Source organism: Pseudophryne corroboree, chromosome 7 (assembly GCF_028390025.1).
Source record: "Pseudophryne corroboree isolate aPseCor3 chromosome 7, aPseCor3.hap2, whole genome shotgun sequence".
NCBI classification, from domain to species: domain Eukaryota; kingdom Metazoa; phylum Chordata; class Amphibia; order Anura; family Myobatrachidae; genus Pseudophryne; species Pseudophryne corroboree.
This window is the reverse complement of record NC_086450.1, coordinates 415893116-415915146: the sequence shown is the minus strand read 5'-3', so window position 1 is coordinate 415915146 and position 22031 is coordinate 415893116. Positions and strand designations below refer to the sequence as shown.

At 45.3% G+C, this 22031-nt stretch overlaps 1 protein-coding gene across 4 annotated transcripts in view; it reads right to left on the bottom strand.

Annotated features, from left to right (window-relative positions):
* The window catches only part of TNRC6A (trinucleotide repeat containing adaptor 6A), a 118333-nt gene that overhangs the window by 25723 nt on the left and 70579 nt on the right, over positions 1-22031 (bottom strand). For 3 of the 4 annotated variants that reach the window (XM_063934751.1, XM_063934752.1, XM_063934753.1), the window contains 10 exons: positions 16434-18947; positions 10274-10441; positions 9930-10093; positions 9712-9795; positions 9574-9625; positions 8541-8674; positions 7156-7287; positions 4111-4239; positions 3016-3153; positions 2540-2689 (listed from right to left, as the gene is read on the bottom strand). In XM_063934751.1, coding sequence (XP_063790821.1) covers positions 2540-2689; positions 3016-3153; positions 4111-4239; positions 7156-7287; positions 8541-8674; positions 9574-9625; positions 9712-9795; positions 9930-10093; positions 10274-10441; positions 16434-18947 — 3665 coding nt within the window. The remainder of the gene's footprint in view (positions 1-2539; positions 2690-3015; positions 3154-4110; positions 4240-7155; positions 7288-8540; positions 8675-9573; positions 9626-9711; positions 9796-9929; positions 10094-10273; positions 10442-16433; positions 18948-22031) is intronic. The other variant, XM_063934754.1, reaches the window with a different exon arrangement.

Below are 22031 nucleotides of genomic sequence, written 5' to 3'. Positions count from 1 at the left end.
TGCACTGGCCAGGAGGGGACGGAGGGATACTCCCCATCAGAGTGAATATGGACTTTAAGACCGCTTCGCTCTTTCGATCCGCTGGATCCTGTAAGCAGGCAGTCTGGACTGTAGGAATCACCGTGGCTTTAGCAAATCCAGTGATGGGTGCGTCTACCTAAGGGGGTGTCTCCCAGAATTTGGTGTCCTCGTCCCTAAAGGGGTATAAAGCCTTGAGCTTCTTGGGGACCTGTACCTTAGTATCGGGTCGTAACCATGCCTCCTTCAACTCCTCTTCAAAATGAGAAAATGGAAGAAAAACTGCCACCTGAGCTTTCTTACGCTTGAATAAAGAAGAGGAAGACGAATCAGGAACAGAGGACTCCTCAATCTGTAACGTCAGACGGATGGCATCAATCAGAAGGTTCACCCCAGAATCTGATGAGGAATCCTCCACCCACACAGAAGATTCTTCCCAATCCGGGTCAACCTCTCCTCCTTCCTGCGAGAAGGCATCATAATCATGATCACCACCCGGAAAAATAACGGAAAGATGCAGGTCTGCACATGGTAGTGGTAGTAGACCCTGAGGAGGATACAAACTTATTCAGAGGTCGCCATACCGGATAAGGACTTATCCATATTTCGTGTCCATAAAGGCTCCTCAGCCGCAGCCAAGGACTCATCAGCACTCTTGGTCTGTAAGGAGGTCAGCTATAGCCTCCGCCATGCTGAGGCATCTCCGACTGCTCCACCGACGCGCCAGGGGCCAGACACCGCGGGCGTCGCATCGCAAGATGAGCAGAGAGTACCCGGGACTGTGCACCCTTTAGGTCATTTCTTGGCACATTATGCACAAGCGAAATAAACAGCTTTGATCTTAGACCCCTTGTTTGGCTTATCTGACATAGTAAAGGCAGCCTAAGCAGCAAGTTAGCAAACAAATTTAACTAAGGGTGTCTATAAACCCAGTAGGAAAATAAACAGAGAAGCTATGTAGCTGTTACGATATTGCAGGTGGGCTAAATACAATGTAGTGTAAAACTCCCACAATAAGATAGGTGTGTGTGGGTGTAGTAGTAGTAGTAATAATAATAATAATAATAATAATAATATCAGTGGGCTAAGTACTGTATCAGTAAAAGTCCCACACTACTTGCTGTGTCTAAGTCCCTGCAGAGGTGACAGGCAGCGTCCTCACCAGCGTGCTGTGGCAGCTCAGGAAAGGGTGAAGTGAGAAACGGCGCCAAGCTGCAAGACCCAGAAAGGTGGAGCTAATAGAACCTTGCTCTGGATGGCTGAACATCACAGACAGCCGCCCGCGGGAGCAGGCGGGGGTCAAAGTTAGGAGGCAGGGAGAGAAGCTCCCAAAATGGCAGAGAGCCGTTGCAGGGGCGGGGCTAAGTGGCAGCCACAGCAGGAGCAGCTGCAGTGAGCGCCAGCCGCAGCGGTACTCAGTAGCAGCCGCAGTGGAATCGGGCGACCAACCCAGACTCCACAAACTCCGGTCACACCAAGCAGTGCCACACGCGCGCCCCCCTTCTCCCCTCACAGTGCAATCTTAACGGCCACAGAAAGAACACACACTGTAAGGTGGCGGGCTGTAGCTGTGATTACCTTTCCCAGCACCTCCTCAAACAACTGTGATCGGGGGGGGGGGGGGGGTACCCAGGGACCACAATGGTTTAGTGACTCCCCAGAGGCAAAATCAGAGTGAGAAGAGAGCTGACAGAAGCTCCTAAACAGTCTAACTCTGTAACAGGGGCTATGCATCATAATAAAAGAAAAAAGAAAGAAATTAAAACTAGCTAAAAACTAAGGAGAAGAAAAAAAAAGGAGAAAAAAAAGAAGTGCGTCTTCCTCCAAGGCACAAAAAAGAAGACTGAGGGGTTAGAGGAGGGAGGAGTTAGTTTTTAGTGTTTTTTGTGCCTAACCTCCATAACCCACATTCCAACACAGAGGTTATGACGCAGCATCCCCCAGATGGATGAGAGAGGAAATAATGTACACACTAGACACTAGAGTAAAATGTACTGGTAGCCAGGATAGTAGACAGTCTAAATTCTCTGGTCTGTCAAAGCATGATCTAGAGGAAGTTGGGGTCAGACTGCTAGTGGGTAGTAGGGATGAGAATGATAGTGGGGGTGATGCGGTCAGGATCCTGGCAGTCGGGATCCACAATACCCCTAAGGTAAGTACTGGCCATAGGCACTAGGATGAGGGTTAGGCTGCTGGGAGTGGGTGTGGTTAGGCTGGGGTAGGTTAGGGTGAGAGAGGGGTGGTTTAGAAAAAATACTTACTGCCTGCGATCCATCAAGATTCTTACAGTCGGGATCCCGTTGACTGTTGGGATCCCACTGAAGGTGTTTCTGACTGTCGGAATCTTGACTGCAGAGATTTATTACCAAACCTCTAGTGGGTAGTAGGGGTGATAGACTGCTTGTAGGTACCAGTAAACATTTAATAGAGTTGACAACTATGAAGTTATCCACAGTAATGACTGACTCGCACGACTTATCGCACAAATTGTGAATCCAGTATTTAATCATGTTAATCATACCTGCTGTTCCTGCTGCTGGCGCCCCCCTGGAGGCATTCCTCCCCTTTGGTTCTGCACCTTCTGCTGCTGCTGCTGCTGTTGTTGTTGTTGCTGCTGCTGTTGCTGCTGCTGTTGTTGTTGTTGTTGCTGCTGCTGCTGGGCCAACAACCGCTGTAAGAGAGGACTTTATTAAAAAAAATACACAGAAGCAAAATTAATTGTAACAGCTCCCTACAGAATGTATATTAAATATACTAAACATGTTTGCATGAAATAAAAAGAAGCGGCCAATTTATGACCCGAGGCAAAATTCAAGGTGGCTTATCTAGTGACTCCTAACCCTTCACCATCAATAGACTTGTACTCACTGGTGAACTTCAATTCCTTTTTTCAAGAAGGTGGACAGTCAACACAAGTCCCATGGCTGCCCATGAGATTAACATGATGCACAGGACCAATAAGCCATTCCTAAGTGTTGCCAGAGCTAGAAGACTTACTTGTAGCTGGGAGATTTGAGAAAGCTGAGAGAGCTGGGAGAGTTGCGAGAGCTGACTCAACATGGCTACTTGCTGGGGACCAAATAGTGAATTCAGGCCCGCGTTATTAGGCGGATACTTCAGCAAAGAAGGAGGGACCTGATGGAGAATCACACACAGAATAAACGTCTGCGAGGAAGACATGATACCAGCACACACACGTCACAATCCAAGTCACATGACACCATTAGTTCTTGTCTTGGGTTCCATCTTACCACAATAGGTGAATGATAAATGGGATAAAGAATTTGATTTGCTTTTACATATACACGTGGAAGCTATAATAGGTCCTTAGTGTTTAGTGAAATACTGACATTATTAGGTAGTCTTTAGGAACATCTGTGGGTAAAATGATTACCAAACATTAATCAAGTTTCAGCTTTGGTTGTGGTTAATATAAACGCAACAACTGAACCCACCAGTTTCTCTGCTGCATATTAACCAGCCAGTTATGATATATACAGAGGTAGTATTTCCTATCAGTCAGAAACTGCAGAGTTTAACGGGCTCAAATAGAATTTTACCACAGATCAATATCTGATCAGGAGCATTCCGATAAATGAGGATGAAAGCCTCTGACCGTATGTGGGGCAAGTGCCTGTACTAAACATGTCCCATATGATGCAGCCATACAACCAGAGCATAGAACAGACAAGCTCTCTCTGATTGGGCCACAAGCATATGTACATGGACTGTCAGCCCTAACAGAGATCTGGCCATGGTTCGCTTACACCAGGGATGGGAAACCTTCGGCCCTCCAGCTGTTGTTGAACTACACATCCAATCAAGCCCTGCAACAGTTTTAGCACGGCCACATAGCAAACCTGTAGCAAGGCATGCTGGTATGTGTAGTTCAACAATAGCTAGAGGGCCAAAGGTTCCCCACCCCTGGTTTACAGCACATCAGTGTGGATACCGTGTCATCAGCCAACAAGAAAGCTTTGATGCCTGCCCATAACACATGTCCAACAAGGTAACTCTGCAGCAGTTAAAGACAAAGCTCTACTAAGCAATATGTAAAGGAAGCAATCTAGTGCCTGCAGTAGTAACACTTACCTGAGGGGGCATTATATTAGGAGGCACTTGCGCACGGAGATTAGGCTGAGATGAGTTGAGTGCTTGAGGATGCTGTGCGGCCCGAGCTTGTGCTGCGTTGCCAACGCCATACATGTTGGGATTGCCATTCTGTGCACAGAAATGATAACCGATGAGCAGATGGCACATATCTGCAATACAGCCGGTGCATTTGCAGCATTCGCATAATCATTAATGGGATACTTCCACTGTAAATAACTCCTGTACTGTGTCTCACGCCATCGCGTGATTGAAAGGGCAGGGACTGAATCCCAAACATAATCAAAAACTGCCTTCACTATATAGCAATATGCAATACTATATTTCGTTCGACAGTCATTAATTGGTTCTCATTATAAAGTACAAAATTATGCCAACGCTATGCACACCAGGGACACCATATAAAAACACACAAATATATATATATATATATATATATATATATATAGATATATATAGATATATATATAGATATATATTTATTTTTTAAATCCTTACTGATACTTCATCTGCAGATTGCGACTGAGAACAGACGTGGGTTTTGCCACTGCCAGAAGAAGTGAACCCAGGACCTGAGCATACTGCTGTCCTCCCCCTTCTGGTGCCAGTCAGCAGAAAATGTACACAGCCTCTAGTTAGGGCGTAGGACCTGCACTGTGCACATAGATAAGGAAGGCGTGGCAACACAGTAGCCTATGAAAAGGCGGAGCACAGGCTAACTGGAAAAGGGGGCCATTCCTTCCAGGACAGTCAGTCGTATGCTCGACCTTGGGACAGGTGCAATACCAAAACAGCATAGCGCCTGCTTCCCGACTGGTCGCATGCAGAGCTAAGGAATCTGGGTGTTTTGGCCAGGACTCTGCAAGATGGCATGGAGGTGGAGGATGTAATGCCTGGTCAGCAACAGGTCAGTGAAGCCTGACAATAAGCTGCTTAAAGAGGAATAAGCAGTTGCTTAGCTTAACAGGCCAATTGCTATCCTTTACCTAAGGCACACATGAATAGGGCATTGCCTGAAGTCACCACCAATCCGATCACGAACGCAGCAGCATTTAAGAGAAAAACTGAAAAGCTATTTATACTGTGGCCGTTGCTTTCTGCCTCAGCTTGGGTCAAAAAGGCTGCAGAAAAATAGTTGGAACAACTCTTCAGGGATGCTTAAAGGCCTGAATTAGAGGCCTTGGCTGAACATTTCTAGAAGGTGTCCATTTATCTCAGAGACGCGGTTCTGAATGGAGTGATCAGGGTCAGAATTTCAGATTAATTGATCTCGGCTGGCCAAACTCTCTGGCGCGAGGTTAGGGAGATGTTTGCGGAGTTAGTGGTTTTTTTTTTTTCTAGCTTGGTCTGGGTAAGATTATTAGCCACCCTTTGGGCTGTTAGAGCAAATTCATGCTTGTAAATTTATTAAGAGCATGGGGAGCTCTAGCGTTCAGACCATGAACACTGCCACGAACTGAAAGAGTGACGTGGAAATGGCATCATAGAGAGACAGGTTTGGTCTTCAAAGGAAGAGATGACCAAGCAATCTTATGAGCAGTAAACGTGACCAGCAATTTGCCCACCAAGTAAAGACATGGCATGCCATGCCACCGTTCTGCTATCAGGGCATGCTAAAACTATGGCAGTGCATGCTGGGATGTGTAGCTCGACAGCAGCTGAAGGCTCATTGCCCACCCCTGCTCTAGTAGCCGATTACTTTACCTCTTTTTGCTACAGAGAATTTGATAATTGTGACAAATGAGTTTGTTTGGCAGATCTGCCTAGGAATGGCTGGCAACTAAACATCGGCTGGGTTGTAGGAATTTGGTAACTTCACCACAGATTGTGAATGGTGGCACCAATGTGGACGTACACCTGGGTATCCGAGCATGGATTTAAAGGTAAGATTTTCAGTTTATGTTATCCCTAAAGAAAATTTTCACATAAAACTGAAATGTCAGAATTTAAGATAAAACAATTATACATTATGTAGAAACTGACGTAAATAATGTTATGGTTTGCGGCTATGTACCAATAGCATAATGCAGGATATTTTAATGGAACAACGACCTGATGCCTACTTAATAAACCGTGAAAAGCAAAGCTTTTCATAGTTTGGCCACATTAGTTTACACCACCTTCAGATCGTGTAAACCGGTTTAAGCCTAAATGGAGGCATTGTAGCAGGAGAGATCTTTCTATCCCCGGCCGGAACCAGCCTTGTTTCAGACAACAGACACGGAGCATGCAGTGTCATGATTCCCCAGAGAAGTTTTTCACAAACAAAGTAACTCGCGGTGACATTATTATAATATTAGCATTTAAAGACTGTGTAATGCCTACAAAGGATTAGGTTGTAGGTCATATTACAATATGGCACCAATGCTCATTAACGTCATAGGGTACTTAGAGCACCAGCAGCCGTATATAATTACACAATCATGAACACGCAAATACCTTAGTTCAACTTTAACCTGGATGGAATTGGCTGTATCTAGGGGAGACCTCAACCGTAGACACTAATGGTATCTACACCCCCCCCCCCCCCCCAAAAAAAAAATACTAAAAAACATTTAAGCAGCAGCTTTAGGGTAACCAGCTTATGAGAAAAAGACGACAAAGTCTAAGGTTAGAAATAAACTTAAGTAAATAAAAACATTTGTAAAAGAAAAACAAACCATTCACGGAACAAACATTTGGCCACCTTAAAACTAACCAAATCGATGAATAGGTGACTAGAGGAGACGATGCAGGACAAAAGCTTTGCTCTAATACCGAGTAACCACAGAGAAGGCAAATGCTATGGCATTGGACACCCAAGTACACTAAAGTGACTGCCTTCCATGGAAAGATTTTTCCTTACTTGTATGTTGCCATAAGTGGTTAAGCCAAGTTTACTGCAACACTCCAGTTATAACACTATCTAGCCAAGCTGTAGATATCACAAGGACCACCACACCCCCTCATACTGTAAGTTCTCGTGGACAGGTCCCACTGCACTTAGTCTATCGTGTGTGTCCCCATCCTCGGTAAACGCAGACTCACCTGTCTGACAGAACTGACGTTAGGCGCTGCCTGCCCTGTGAAAGATTGAGTAGGTAGTGCACTATTATGAGGGGGAAGCTTCATATTTTGATTGGCAATGTACTGCAGATTTTGTGTCTCTTCTGCTACATCCTGATGAGGGGTGCATTAGGTAATAGGTGTGCAGATCAGAAGGGAAGGATGCGGAAACAAAAGGAGATAATCAGGTTCCCAGGGAAAAGCGGAAGAAATCACCATGACGACAGCAGGGAAAGAGGCAGAAAACAGTGCTGGTTAGTGCAATTTGTAAAGCAAAAAGATCAAAATTAAAACAGTGACATCTACTGTAAGTGCTGGTAAATAAACTAAAGCGCAAACTTTGAATAGACAATGCCAGTGACCAGCCCACAGAATACAGGCACCATTCAATCCCAAACACATCTGAAGCTAACATTTTCCTTTATGTACAATGAAAACAGTCATTCTTGAATATATTCTGCTCTATAAGGTCTCATAAAATTCTATCAACAGGGGACTACAAGAGCATTTCTAATAGTCTAATTATATATATATATTAAAATCAATCATCCTGAAAGAGAAGTTATAGTAACACAATATCCCACTTTTACCTGCAGTGCAAGTAATCTATACAGAGGAAATCGTTACACTGTAAGGAGAACCCCATGTAATGACTAAAGCAGCCTATTCACTGTAAAACCTATCTTTGAAAAGGTGCAAAAAAACAGCATAAAACCACCTTTTATAGAGGATGTCAATCTTTATTTAATAAATAGTAGGTGATTTAATGCAGCATATTAAAGGTTTCTGAAAACAAATTAGCTTACTGGCTCCATTTGTTTGATACTGCAGCATTATACACCGCTGGGCTGGGTAATTCTAAGCATTTGGTTCATATGTTTTGCCCTGAGGCAAAGTGCTAGAGCACCTTTTTCCTGGCAACTGTACCCAGCCAAGGGTATACAAACAAACTTTACATAGAATAACCTATTAACTAAAGAAATAGGACAACCTCTATAGACACTGCAATTCTAATATTGAGAAACAGTAAAGTATACAATACATATTTCAGAGGTTAAGAATCTATTCAGACATTGTTGGTAATGAACAGAAGCCAAAGGATGGAACCACCCCAGTGCACAGGAGTGCTGCCCCCTGGTAGTGGTATACATTTTAGTTATACAGGGGCAGATGTATTAAGCCTGAAGAAGTGATAGAGCAATGATAAGTGCAAGGTGATAACGCACCAGACAATCAGCTCCAATATGTAAATTAACAGTTAGGAGCTGATTGGTTGGTGCGTTATCACCTTCCACTTTTCTCTGCTTTATCACTTCTCTAGGCTTAATACATCTGCCCCACAGATCTTAACACACACAAGCACTCACCTTATCGTAGTAAGGATTGTGATCCAAGGAAGACTCTTTGGAAAGGTATCGAGGCCCAGGGCCTTTCCCGACTATCCGGCTGTAGTCCCCAATGCTGGATTTCTCCAGATCCATTCGCTTGTCTTGTAATAACCCTGTAGACGCATCCAATGAATAAAAGTTTAACTTCTCATCATTGGTTAGAAACCAAAACTGTTACAATCATCTTGTTGCACGGAGTAGTTGTAGAGCCTCCTCTGCCATTTCCCTCATAACAGTTTGTCTAAAACACCTATTGCTTGCCCTTTATACTACAAATGTGAAGAACACTGGGAGTGTATTGTAGTAACCGAGACATACATTTTTTTTTTTTTTTTTGCAAGGAACATGCATGGGAGATGGCATTATGAAGACACATTTACACATAGGATATTGTGTTATGAAAAGCGAGTTAAAAGATTGCTATACATCATTTGCATACTGGGATCATAGGTTGTCTGCAATTATGATAATAATGGTATTGTACTGGATAATAAATGCATGTCCACAATTCACTCTGCAGGGCATTAGGATTTAGGGTTTATACTGACCCTTCATCCATTTCTGATTACAATGGTAAAGACTTAGGCTGGGTTCATACCTGACCGTCCTGCCAATCAATTTGGTAAGCATAGACACTTTCCAATCAGCTGCTCAACATGTGTGGCCAGACATCACAACTAAGCAGCCATTTAAAACTGCCCGCCCAGTTGTGTTGTCATTGTCGGTGGTTCCTGCAGCCAGCACACTGGTTAATCACACATACACACAGGCAGATGTACTAATATGTACCATACTGCAGGGCTGACGTGGTATGCTTGGACTATGCCGTCCACAGACATGTTGGCTGTACATGAGCTGATGCACTTAGCGATGTATATGGTTGGTGAGCTGAATGAACGATATATTGCATGCTGTGTACCCAGCCTTGGGCATGTATTTGAGTGATGGTATCTCTTCAGAACGCTAGCGATGTCAATAAAACACTCAGCCGTCCCAACCGACTCATACGTACCTCCAGAAAGATCCATTTTATTGCTCTGCAAGGCATCATCTGGTGACTCTCGCTGCAAAAAAGTTAAGACAAAAGTGACTACCAATAGAGAAAAAAAGGATAAAGAAAAAATAACGAGTGAGTTTGTAGAGGACTTACTGAAAATGCCATGTTATTAAATTGCTTTACAAATGGGTTCATCCAGCTGCTCTCTTCCGGTTTATTCCCATTTTTCAGATTTCCCTGGCGAAAAGGAAAAAAATAAATAAATAAACTCCCTAAATTGCACTTTATAAAAAAATAAAAAAAGAAAAGAAAAGAAAAAGTACTGCCGAGACATAGATGAGGCATTAGGAAAGTAGTTTTTTCCTGCTAACCTTTGGAGGCATTTTCTTCATGTATGGCGGCCAGTTGGTGTCCTGTGATGAACTTCCATTCCATGTTCCTATTTCTACATCGTCTTCATCCCATCCACCGATATGGCCACCAGTCCCAGTCATTTCATCTCCACACCAGCCGCCGTCTTGCATAGATTTGGGACCTGATTTGGCACAAACAAATGTATAGAACTGTAAAACATTTGTCCAGAAGCAGAGATCTTTCAGTAATTGGAAATGACTGATGCTTTGGGGGAAGACAAGCGTCTATGTATAAGTAGGGACATCAGCCATGCTCAAGAGGGTGGAACAAAAGGAATGCATAATAAAGTAGGAGTACATACCGGGTTTGCCTGAAGCCTGGTGACCAACAGGAGTCTGTTTCCAACCAGACGATGCCACCTCCGTATGTTTCTCTCCCCAGCCACCACCGGTCTCCATGGGTTTACCCCATGCAGAGGTGCCATTATCCACAGTTGGAGCTGGTGTCTCCGACCAAGTCTCCCCCCAACCTAGAAGACAAAAATCAATTAGAAAGACAGCATTTTCAGCACACAGGTAGAGCTGTAAAATGAAACTAAACACTAAACAAAGAAAAAAAGGAGGGGGCTTTAATAAATTCTTAAAGGCAAAAGTACACCGCCTTTACAAAATATCCCTTGCCCAAATATTGTTACCATCTTAATTTTCTTTGAATTAAGGAAAGAAAGGTAACACTAGACAATGTGCCCAATAAATTGGTCTAATCCACCAGATCGGACATATTGTCTAGTGTGTACCCAGCTTAACAGCCACAGTTAAAACACAAACATCTTTAAAAAAAAACAAAAAAATAAGAATTTACTTACCGATAATTCTATTTCTCGTAGTCCGTAGTGGATGCTGGGGACTCCGTCAGGACCATGGGGAATAGCGGGCTCCGCAGGAGACAGGGCACATCTAAAAAGCTTTTTAGGTCACATGGTGTGTACTGGCTCCTCCCCCTATGACCCTCCTCCAAGCCTCAGTTAGGTACTGTGCCCGGACGAGCGTACACAATAAGGAAGGATCTTGAATCCCGGGTAAGACTCATACCAGCCACACCGTACAACTTGTGATCTGAACCCAGTTAACAGTATGATAACAAAACGAAGTAGCCTCCGAAAAGATGGCTCACAACAATAGTAATAACCCGATTTTTGTAACAATAACTATGTACAAGCATTGCAGACAATCCGCACTTGGGATGGGCGCCCAGCATCCACTACGGACTACGAGAAATAGAATTATCGGTAAGTAAATTCTTATTTTCTCTAACGTCCTAGTGGATGCTGGGGACTCCGTCAGGACCATGGGGATTATACCAAAGCTCCCAAACGGGCGGGAGAGTGCGGATGACTCTGCAGCACCGAATGAGAGAACTCCAGGTCCTCCTTAGCCAGAGTATCAAAATTTGTAAAATTTTACAAACGTGTTCTCCCCTGACCACGTAGCTGCTCGGCAAAGTTGTAATGCCGAGACTCCTCGGGCAGCCGCCCAGGATGAGCCCACCTTCCTTGTGGAATGGGCATCTACATATTTCGTCTGTGGCAGGCCTGCTACAGAATGTGCAAGCTGAATTGTACTACAAATCCAGCGTGCAATAGACTGCTTAGAAGCATGAGCACCCAGCTTGTTGGGTGTATACAGTATAAACAGCAAGTCAGACTTTCTGACTCCAGCCGTCCTAACTATATATATATATATATATATATTTTTAGGGCCCTGACCACGTCTAGTAACTTGTAGTCCTCCAAGTCCCTAGTAGCCGCAGGCACCACAAGAGGTTGTTTCAGGTGAAAACGCTGACACCCCTTCATGAAGAAACTGGAGACGAGTCCCAGTTCTGTCCTGTTCAAATGGAAAATTTTAATATGGGCTTTTGTAAGACAAAGCCGCCCATTCTGACAATAGCCTGGCCGAGGCCAGGGCTAACAACATGGTCACTTCCCATGTGAGATATTTGTCAACAGCATGGTCACTTTCCATGTGAGATATTTCAAATCCACAGATTTGAGCGGTTCAAACCAATATGATTTTAAGAAATCCCAACACTATGTTGAGATCTCACGGTGCCCCTAGGGGCACAAAAAAGCTGTATATGCAATACATCCTTTACAATCTGGACTTCAGGAACAGAAGTCAATTCTTTCTGGAAGAAAATCTACAGGGCCGAAATTTAAATGTTAATGAACCCCAATTTGAGGTCCAAAACACTCCTGTTTTCAGGAAGTGTAGAAATCGACCTAGTTGAATTTCCGTCGTGGAGCCTTCCTGGCCTCACCCACGCAACATATTTTCACCACATGTGGTGATGACGTTGTGCGGTCACCTCCTTCCTGGCTTTGACCAGGGTAGGTATGACCTCTTATGGAATGCCTTTTCCCCTCAGGATCCGGCATTCAACCGCCATGCCGTCAAACGCAGCCGCGGTAAGTCTTGGAATAGACATGGTACTTGCTGAATCAAGTCCCTTCTTAGCTCCCCAGGCCCTTAGTCCTCTGTGAGCATTTCTTGAAGTTCCGGGTACCAAGTCCCTCTTGGCCAATCCGGAGCCACTAGTATAGTTCATACTCCTCTATGTCTTATAATTCTCAATACCCTGGTTATGAGAAACAGAGGAGGGAACACATACACAGACTGGTACACCCACGGTGTTACCAGAACATCCACAGCTATCGCCTGAAGGTCTCATGACCTGGCGGAATACCTGTCCCGTTTTTGTTCGGGCGGGACGCCATCATGTCCACCTTTGGTCTTTGCCAACGGTCCACAATCATGTTGAAAAACTTCCCTATGAAGTTTCCACTCTCCCGGGTGGAGGTCATGCCTGCTGAGGAAGTCTGCTTCCCAGTCGTCCACTCCCGGAAAGAACACTGCTGACAGTGCTATCACATGATTTTCCGCCTAGCGAAAAATCCTTGCAGTTTTCACTGCCCTCCTGCTTCTTGTGCCGCCCTTCTGTTTACGTGGGCGACTGCCGTGATGTTATCCCACTGGATCAATACCGGCTGACCTTGAAGCAGAGGTCTAGCTAAGTTTAGAGCATTATAAATTTGCTCTAAGCTTATTTATGCGGAGAGAATTCTCCAGACTTAATCACACTTCCCTGGAAATTTTTTCCCTGTGTGACTGTTCCCCAGCCTCTCAGGCTGGCCTCCGTGGTCACCGGCATCCAATCCTGAATGCCGAATCTGCGGCCCTCTAGAAGATGAGCACTCTGTAATCACCACAGGAGAGACACCCTTTTCCTTGGATATAGGGCTATCCGCTGATGCATCTGAGGATGCGATCCGGACCATTTGTCCAGCAGATCCCACTGAAGAGTTCTTGCGGGAAATCTGCCGAATGGAATTGCTTCGTAATAAGCCACCATTTTTACCAGGACTCTTGTGCAATGATGCACTGACACTTTTCCTGGTTTTAGGAGGATCCCGATTAGCTCGGATAACTCCCTGGTTTTCTCCACTGGGAGAAACACGTTTTTCTGGACTGTGTCCAGAATCTTCCCTAGGAACAGTAGACGTGTCGTCGGAAAAAGCTGCGATTTTGGAATATTTAGAATCCACTCGTGCTGTCGTAGAACTACTTAAGATAGTGCTACTCCGACCTCCAACTGTTCTCTGGACCTTGCCCTTATCAGGAAAGCGTCCATGTTTCTTTTAAGAAAAATTATCATTCCGGCCATTACCTTGGTAAAGACCCGGGGCGCCGTGGACCATCCAAACGGCAGCGTCTGAACTGATAGTGACAGTTCTGTACCAGGAACCTGAAGTACCCTTGGTGAGAAGGGCAAATTTGGACCTGTAGGTAAACGTCCCTGATATCCAGTGACATCATATCGTCCCCTTCTTCCTGGTTCGCTATCACTGCTCCGAGTGACTCCATCTTGATTTGAACGCTTGTATGTAAGTGTTCAAATATTTCAGATCTCACCGAGCCGGTTGGCTTCAGTACCACAATATAGTGTGGAATACTACCCCCTTCCTTGTTGTAAGAAGGGTACTTTGATTATCACCTGCTGGGAATACAGCCTGTGAATTGTGTGAGGGGGAGACGTCTCGAATTTCCAATGTACACCTGGGATATTACATGTAGGATCCCGGAGTTCCCTTGCGAGTGTTGCTGAAACTCTTGAGATGACCCCCTACCGCACCTGAGTCCGCTTGTACGGCCCCAGCGTTATGCTGCGGACTTGGCAGAAGCCGTGAGGAGCTTCTGTTCCTGGGAATGAGCTGCTTGCTGCAGTCTTCTTCCCTTTCCTCTCCCCCTGGGCAGATATGACTGGCCTTCGCCCGCCTGCCCGTATGGGGACGAAAGGACTGAGACTGAAAAGACTGTCCTTTTCTGCCAATATGTGACTCGGGGTAACAAAAGGTGGATTTTTCAGCTGTTGCCATGGCCACCAGGTCCAATGGACCGCCCCTTTATACGGCAATACTTCCATATGCCGTCTGGAATCTGCCTCACCTGACCACTGTCGTGTCTTCGTCTGGCAGATATGTACATCACATTTACTCTTGATGCCAGAATGCAAATATGCCTCTGCGCATCACACATATATAGAAATGCATCCTTAAAATGCTCTATAGACAATAAAATCCTGTCCCTGTCAAGGGTAACAAAATTTTCAGTCAGGAAATCCGACCAAGCCCCCTCAGCGCTGCACATCCAGGCTGAGGCGATTGCTGGTCGTAGTATAACACCAGTATGTGTGTATATACTGTTATGATATTTTCCAGCTTCCTATCAGCTGGCTCCTTGAGGGCGGCCGTATCTGGAAACGGTAACGCCATGTTTTTTATAAGCGTGTGAGCGCCTTGTCCACCCTAAGGTGTGTTTTCCAACTCGCCCTTACTACTGGCGGGAAAAAAGGGTATACCGCCCATAACTTTCTGTCGGAGGAACCCCACGTATCATCACACACTTCATTTAATTTATCTGATTTAGGCAAAACTACAAGTAGTTTTTTTCCACCCTACAAAATACCCTTATTTGTGGTACTTGTGGTATCAGAAATACGTAACACCTCCTTCATTGCCCTTAACATGTAACTTGTGGCCCTAAAGGAAAAATACGTTTGTTTCTTCACCGTCGACACTGGGGTCAGTGTCCGTGTCAGTGTCTGTCGACCGACTGAGGTAAATGGGCGTTTTTACAAGCCCCTGACGGTGTCTGAGACGCCTGGACCGATACTAATTTGTCCGCCGGCTGTCTCATGTCGTCAACCGGCTTGCAGCGTGTTGACATTATCACGTAATTCCATAAGTAAGCCATCCATTCTGGTGTCGACTCCCTAGAGAGTGACATCACCATTACAGGCAATTTTCTCCGTCTCCTCACCAACATTTTCCTCATACATGTCGACACACACGTACCGACCTACAGCACACACATACAGGGAATGCTCTGATAGAGGACAGGACCCACTAGCCCTTTGGGGAGACAGAGGGAGAGTTTGCCAGCACACACCAAAAGCGCCATAATGTATATAACAACCCTAGAAGGTGTTGTTTCTATATATGGGCTCTTAATATATAATTATATCGCCAATTTATGCCCCCCTTCTCTTTAACCCTGTTTCTGTAGTGCAGGGGAGAGTGGGAGCCTTCCTCACCAGCGGAGCTGGTAAGGAAAATGGCGCTGAGTGCTGAGGAGAATAAGCTCCGCCCCTTTCACGGCGGGCTTTTCTCCCGGTTATTAGGAAAACTGGCCTGGGTTAAATACATACATATAGCCTTAATGGCTATATGTGATGTATTTATTTGCCAAATAGGTATTTATATTGCTGCCCAGGGCGCCCCCAGCAGCGCCCTGCACCCTCCGTGACCGTGTCAGTGAGCCGTGTAGCAACAATGGCGCACAGCTGCAGTGCTGTGCGCTACCTCTCTGAAGACTGTGAAGTCTTCTGCCGCCTGTTTCCGGACCTCCGTTCCGCCGTCTTTCTTCAGCGTCTGTAAGGGGGATCGGCGGCGCGGCTCCGGGACGAACCCCAGGCTGACCTGTGTTCCGACTCCCTCTGGAGCTCAGTGTCCAGTAGCCTAAAACTTCAATCCTCCTGCACGCAGGTGAGTTGCAAGTCTCTCCCCTAAGTCCCTCGTTGCAGTGATCCTGTCGCCAGCAGGAATCACTGATTAGAAACCTAAAAAAAAACTTTACTAAACAGCTCCTTAAGAGAGCCATCCAGTTTGCACCCTTCTCGGACGGGCACAAAAACCTAACTGAGGCTTGGAGGAGGGTCATAGGGGGAGGAGCCAGTACACACCATGTGACCTAAAAAGCTTTTTAGATGTGCCCTGTCTCCTGCGGAGCCCGCTATTCCCCATGGTCCTGACGGAGTCCCCAGCATCCACTAGGACGTTAGAGAAACTAACATTATAAGCGTTGACAGTACTTCTATTACAGTACAATTTAGTACAGCATTGGAGCTATTGTCCCTCATCTACACCTCAGAGAACCTTAGTGTCAGTGAGATTAGATACTTACCAGAGCCACTACTGCTGTTCTCCTTGTTTGGCACAGCACTTTGGGGTGGGGGTAGATGATGCACTTGGGTCTGGGTTGGATTTGGATGTTCTGCCCCACTGGTGGCCGTATTAGATGTGTTTTTATCCCACATGTTCACATTTTTGTATCTGTATTGAACAGGATCGCCCCAAACTGCAGTTCCATCATCTATTTCCATTTTGCGCCTAATGGACTCTGGAGAAGGCTCCTCCCAACCAGTTGGTTCCTCTTCTTTCGATGGGGTTGATTGTGGTCCACCTAACCAACCAGATGGTTTGTTGGTGGATGGCTTTTCTCCCCACGACCCATTCTCTGCTTTCTTGCCCCACTCTGATGGATTATTTGATTGTACATGTTCACTCTCCATTTGAGTTGGGCCACATTTGGGGGCCTCTCCTCCTCGCTGGTTCAACTTTGTTGGCTCTACCCATCCTTGGCTTGCGTTTGCTTTAGGTGGCTCAATCCAGCCAGATCTCGTATCACCCCACCCAGACCCAGATTTGTCGCTGTCACTGCCAGAGCTTGACTTTGTTGCGCCCCAATGATTACTCTTGGAATTTTCTCCCCAACCATCACTATTGTGGCCCACCCATCCTTGTTTGACCTTTTGTGCATCGTTCCAAGTGGATTTCTCCTCTTTAACATTCCCCCATGTTTGATTGCTCTTGACCGTTCCAGAAGTAGCAGCAAATTGATCCCCCCAATCCCCTTGGCTTACCGAGCCTTTGGCATCACCCCAACCTGTAGCAGGCTTTGGATCTCCCCACCCAGATACTGATGAGGTATCATTGCTTTTAGGGTTGGGTTTCTCCACCCATCCCCCTGAGTTAGAAGTCTTTGACACAGAGCCACCCCAAGCATCTGTTCCATTGTCAGTCTCTCTGTTTCTCCGAGCTGAAGCAGCTTCAGTATCCCAGGCAGTGTTCTGTTTTATTGGAGTCTGTCCCCAGCCAGTGTTGCACAATACCCGAGGGTCCAGGTCACCTCTGTTTACAATACTTTGGAGTAACGTTTGTTGGTCCATTTTCCTTCTCTCTACAGGCCTGAGCTCACTCTGGCTTCCAGTGCTGCCTACACTACCCTCGCTTTCCCCTGTACCTGTACTTTTGGCCCATACATTACTTGCCTCATTGGCCTTAGACCCTGTTGGATTTTGCCCTGCATTCTCTTCCTCGGCAGAATTCCAGGTATTAGATGCTTTTCTGCCACTTTCCGTGTTTTCACCATCATTGGAATGCTGATTACTAGAAAGTTTGTTCCAATCTCCATTTGATATATTAGTGCCAGTGCTTTGTGCTGGGTTTCCCCATCCTCTGTGATTTCCACCATTAGTCCCTCCGTTTCCACCTCCCCAATGCATATTTTGGGAGTTTACAGTCCCTGACTCCCATAATCCTCCTTTATTCCCATTGATTTTAACGTTTGAGCCGTTTGGCCCATTCACACACGGCTGCATTATTGTCGCATTCACAGTGTCGCCATTAGCTTGCCCTTTAGGGACTGAACTTTTGTCTCCGGAGTAATTTGAGCCGGAGGTACCCCATGTAGTACCATATGATCCGCCATTTGTTTCCTCGCCATTGCTAATGTGAGGAATGGAAGTGCCATTTGTAAATGAAGAGCTGTGAAGTGGAGAATGATTCATGCTCACACTCCAGGCCCCATGCCCTGTAGAATTAGGCAGTTCATTTGTCTGCATTAAACCAGCAGAGTTTGGTAAACTAGAGGTCATAAAGTTAGTAGTGTTATTTGGTCCAGTCATTTCAGTGTTAAGGTTTTGAGGTTGTCCACTATAAGAAGCCTTCCGTGTACCGTTGACTTCAGAATCTCCGTTCTCCTGAATGTTTCCCCAGGAGCCAGGCGTAGAGTTGCCCGCTTTGGGGTTAATACTCCGATTGTTAGACACCTGACCTATTGTATTACTTGGAACATTTGTGCCAGAATTATTAGACCCTTTAAAGGTTTGTCCATTGCTGTCCAAAACAGGCCAAGTTCCGTGGTTGCCGTTCATGTTCAAAGTGCTTGGATTTAGAACTCCGTTCACTGAAGTATTAGCAGTGCCCCAAGCATTGATTCTGTTGTGCCTAGTGTCTGATTTGCTATCAGGGCCATCTTGACATGTGCTTATCATGGGCCCATGTGATACTCCCCATGGCCCATTAATACTTCCATTGCCTGCATTATTGCTGTTGCTGCCGACCGAAACTTTGCTTTGAGAACCATGCCCAATGCCATTTCTAATGTTATCCATTTCCCCTCCGGTGTTCCCGAATGGCACTACGTGGCTCTTTTCCAGCCCAGAGTTCAGGGTAGAGTCAAAATCCATACATTCTGATGCCAGTTCTGGGCTGCTTCCCGTGATAGATGGCCACGCTTCCTTATCGGTGCCGTCTACGATAACTTTATCCCAGCTAGTGCCCGAGTCACCGTTGGAAGATACCGGTCCCCAGTGTGAGCTTTCATAGTGAGATCCTAAACTACCGTGATTGAGATCTGCTCAGGAAAAGGAGACAAAAAAGAAATAGAGAAAACCGTAAAATGAGTTACACAGGAGCGATGACACTGCAAACACATTAAATCTGTTGCATTCGCAATGTGTACAAGCATAAGAATACATGCACACTTATCCCATTATGCCAAATATTTACAGTTACCATTAGCATACAGTTAAAGTGGACCCCAATAATATCAGGTTGAATTTAAAAAAATTTTTTTTTTTTTTTACTTGGGTCAGTGCAGAGTATGTATTGGAACCAGTCCGGGCTGCCTGATGATCAGTTTTAAATGCACAGGCCTCAGAAAATGGCTGACGCTGCCAACATTTCTGGGCCACAGAGACTCCTACTAATCTTAGACGAATACAATTATGTGGAAAGAAAAACAGTTTTCCCTCAGTCTTATTTGCATTCCATACAAATTGCAGAGACCCAAAATAAAAAAAAAACAGTTCAAAAAAAATAAAAATATAAAAATTGTGAGGTTTCCAATGCAACTAATTGTATATTGTCATGTATATACGTTACACATAGCAAGCGATCCACTTTAAATCTATTTTTCCTGTTACACTACACTTTAAAATGGTTAGTGCACAATATCAAATGAGAAAAAAAAAAAATTCAGCGTAAAAAGTAAAAGAAAACGCTTTGTTGCTTACTACGGTCATAAGGATAGATAGCATACAAGACCAGTCTGGTGCACAGCAACTGTAAGAACAGGCGCACAGCTGGTTTTGACGCTGGAGTGAAATTGCTAAAGATTATCAGGCAGTGCGGAGTGAAATTGCTGAAGATTATCAGGCAGTGCGGCAGCGGGAGGAAGAAAAACCCCTTGTGCTCGGAGGAACACTGCGCATAAAAAAAACCCTGAAATCAGTGGTCGTTGATAGGGTGACCACATTTTTACACCAGTCTTTGATTTCTGATTAGGAGCAGGAAGTTATGACACTGCATGATGTATTTAAATGGCCAGTCCAGACCTTTCGGTCAACCAAAATAGCAGACACTTATCTTAGAAGCAGCTCTTAATAAATTGCTTCGGCATCTATGAGAGTCAGAGGACCAGGAACATAAAACATGGCACTTAATGAAGGGAACTATTTTATTTCCTATCTATCCTCTATCAATCCATAAGAGAGAGAGAAAAAAGGGGGGAGGGTTGAAGTGAGGGGAGGGGTTGCTGAGATTTCACTTCCCTGGAACAATCCTGAAAGTCTGAATGCATACCTAAAAAAACATCCAAAAAGCTCCTAGCAACAGGTCTTAAATTGCAGTCGCCAGCTATTCATGTAACAAAACACGGATTCCAGCAGCACTAAATCATAGAGTAAAAATAAACCCATATTGTAAACAGCAGCAGTGACGCAGGCCAGAGTGGATAGGAGGGGAAGGTGGATGGGAAGACTTCAGGCCAATGATTAATCCAGCACTTGGGCTTTCACATTTTGTAACTCAGAAGCACAGCAAATGAAGCAGTTCTAAACAATTCTACTTGTGTATATCTTCCTGTGCCCGCCAGTCTAGTGACTGATGTCTAACAGCAGCTCGGCACAGTGTCTGTACTGTACATCTAAACATCTCTATTTACATACACAAGGGCATTGCAACAGAACGGCGAGCTTTTCAAATTGCCTTAAAACTATAACCAGTTCTAGTTTGCTGCTGCTGCACCATCAAATCATGATTGACTCGAGTCATGCCATGTCTATTAGAGAATGTGTGAAAGGAGTTTCCTGATGTCATATGTCTACTTCAGTTTACACATGTCCTCCTGCAACTCTTACCAGTACACATTGCTGTAAAGGGCCCTACACATTGGCCGATCCACCGCCGAGCTGACCAACGGCGGATACGACTGACGGGCGACCTGGCGGCGGGTGGGAGTGAAGTTTCTTCACTCCCCCCGTCACCCGGCTCCATTGAAGTGCAGGCAAATATGGATGAGATCGTCCATATTGGCCTGCATGTACAGCCGACGGGCACCAGTGATGAACGAGCGCGGGGCCACGCATCGTTCATCACTGGTGCCTCCACACTCAAAGATATGAACGTTATCTCGTTCAATAATGAACGAGATCGTTCATATCTTTGAGAAATATTGGCCAGTGTGTTGGGCCTATAACATTTTAGCTTCCTCCTGTGCTTTTCAGCCTTGCTATTAAACAACCAGAAGACTATGTTGCAGAGCCTGCGAAAGGAACCAGCTCTAATTCTGTAACGGATACAGTTATATATGGGGAGTATATTTTAAATGCGCTAACAACTTTTAAAAATATAAATACATGACTGAAAAGTGCAGGAGAGAGTCAGGAAAAGCCAAGTGTTCAGTAAAAATTGCAGAAGGGCAAAATGATTGGAGCTGTAAACACGATTAATGCTTTGGGAGCTTGTTCCTCTTAGGAACAGGGGTGAGGTTCAGTCTTTTTACAATGCACAGCATCACAAAAACTACTGCAGTAGAATGACGATTATCAGTGGGAACCATGACCAAGAGAAGTTCCGATAACCGGTTTAATCAGATAATTGGATAGGTCACTTTTGTTCTTGTAATGTTATGACACAATTTAGTCTTTATGGACTAAGGGGGTAATTCAGACCTGATTGTGCGAAAAAAAGACCACATCTACGATCAATTTCTCTGAAATGCAGGGGATGCCCAGCACAGGGTAAGTCCGCCCCGCATGCTGGGAGCGATGCTTTCGCATGGTTCGAGTTGCCCTCTGGCTACGCAGCCTAGCTGCGAAAGCAGATGGCTACTCGCAATGTGTTGGGTCACATCGGCCGAGTGCGACGTCACACAGCCGCTGCAACCCGCTCCAGCAATGGTCCGGACACAGCTGCGTTGTCCTGACTGCACCCCTTAAATGGAGGGTCGATGCCCAAAAAACTTGGCGTCATCGCCCTGTTCCCGGCCCCCTCCAGGTCTTAAACTGCGTTCCGGTATACGCGCATGCGCAGATGAGCAAAAATCGATTCATAGCAATTTACGCTCATCAGCGACAGGGTCTGAATTAGGCCCTAATATACCAACAATACTATTGGATTGTACTCGGAAAACTGGTGTAACAAGGTTTTACTTCAT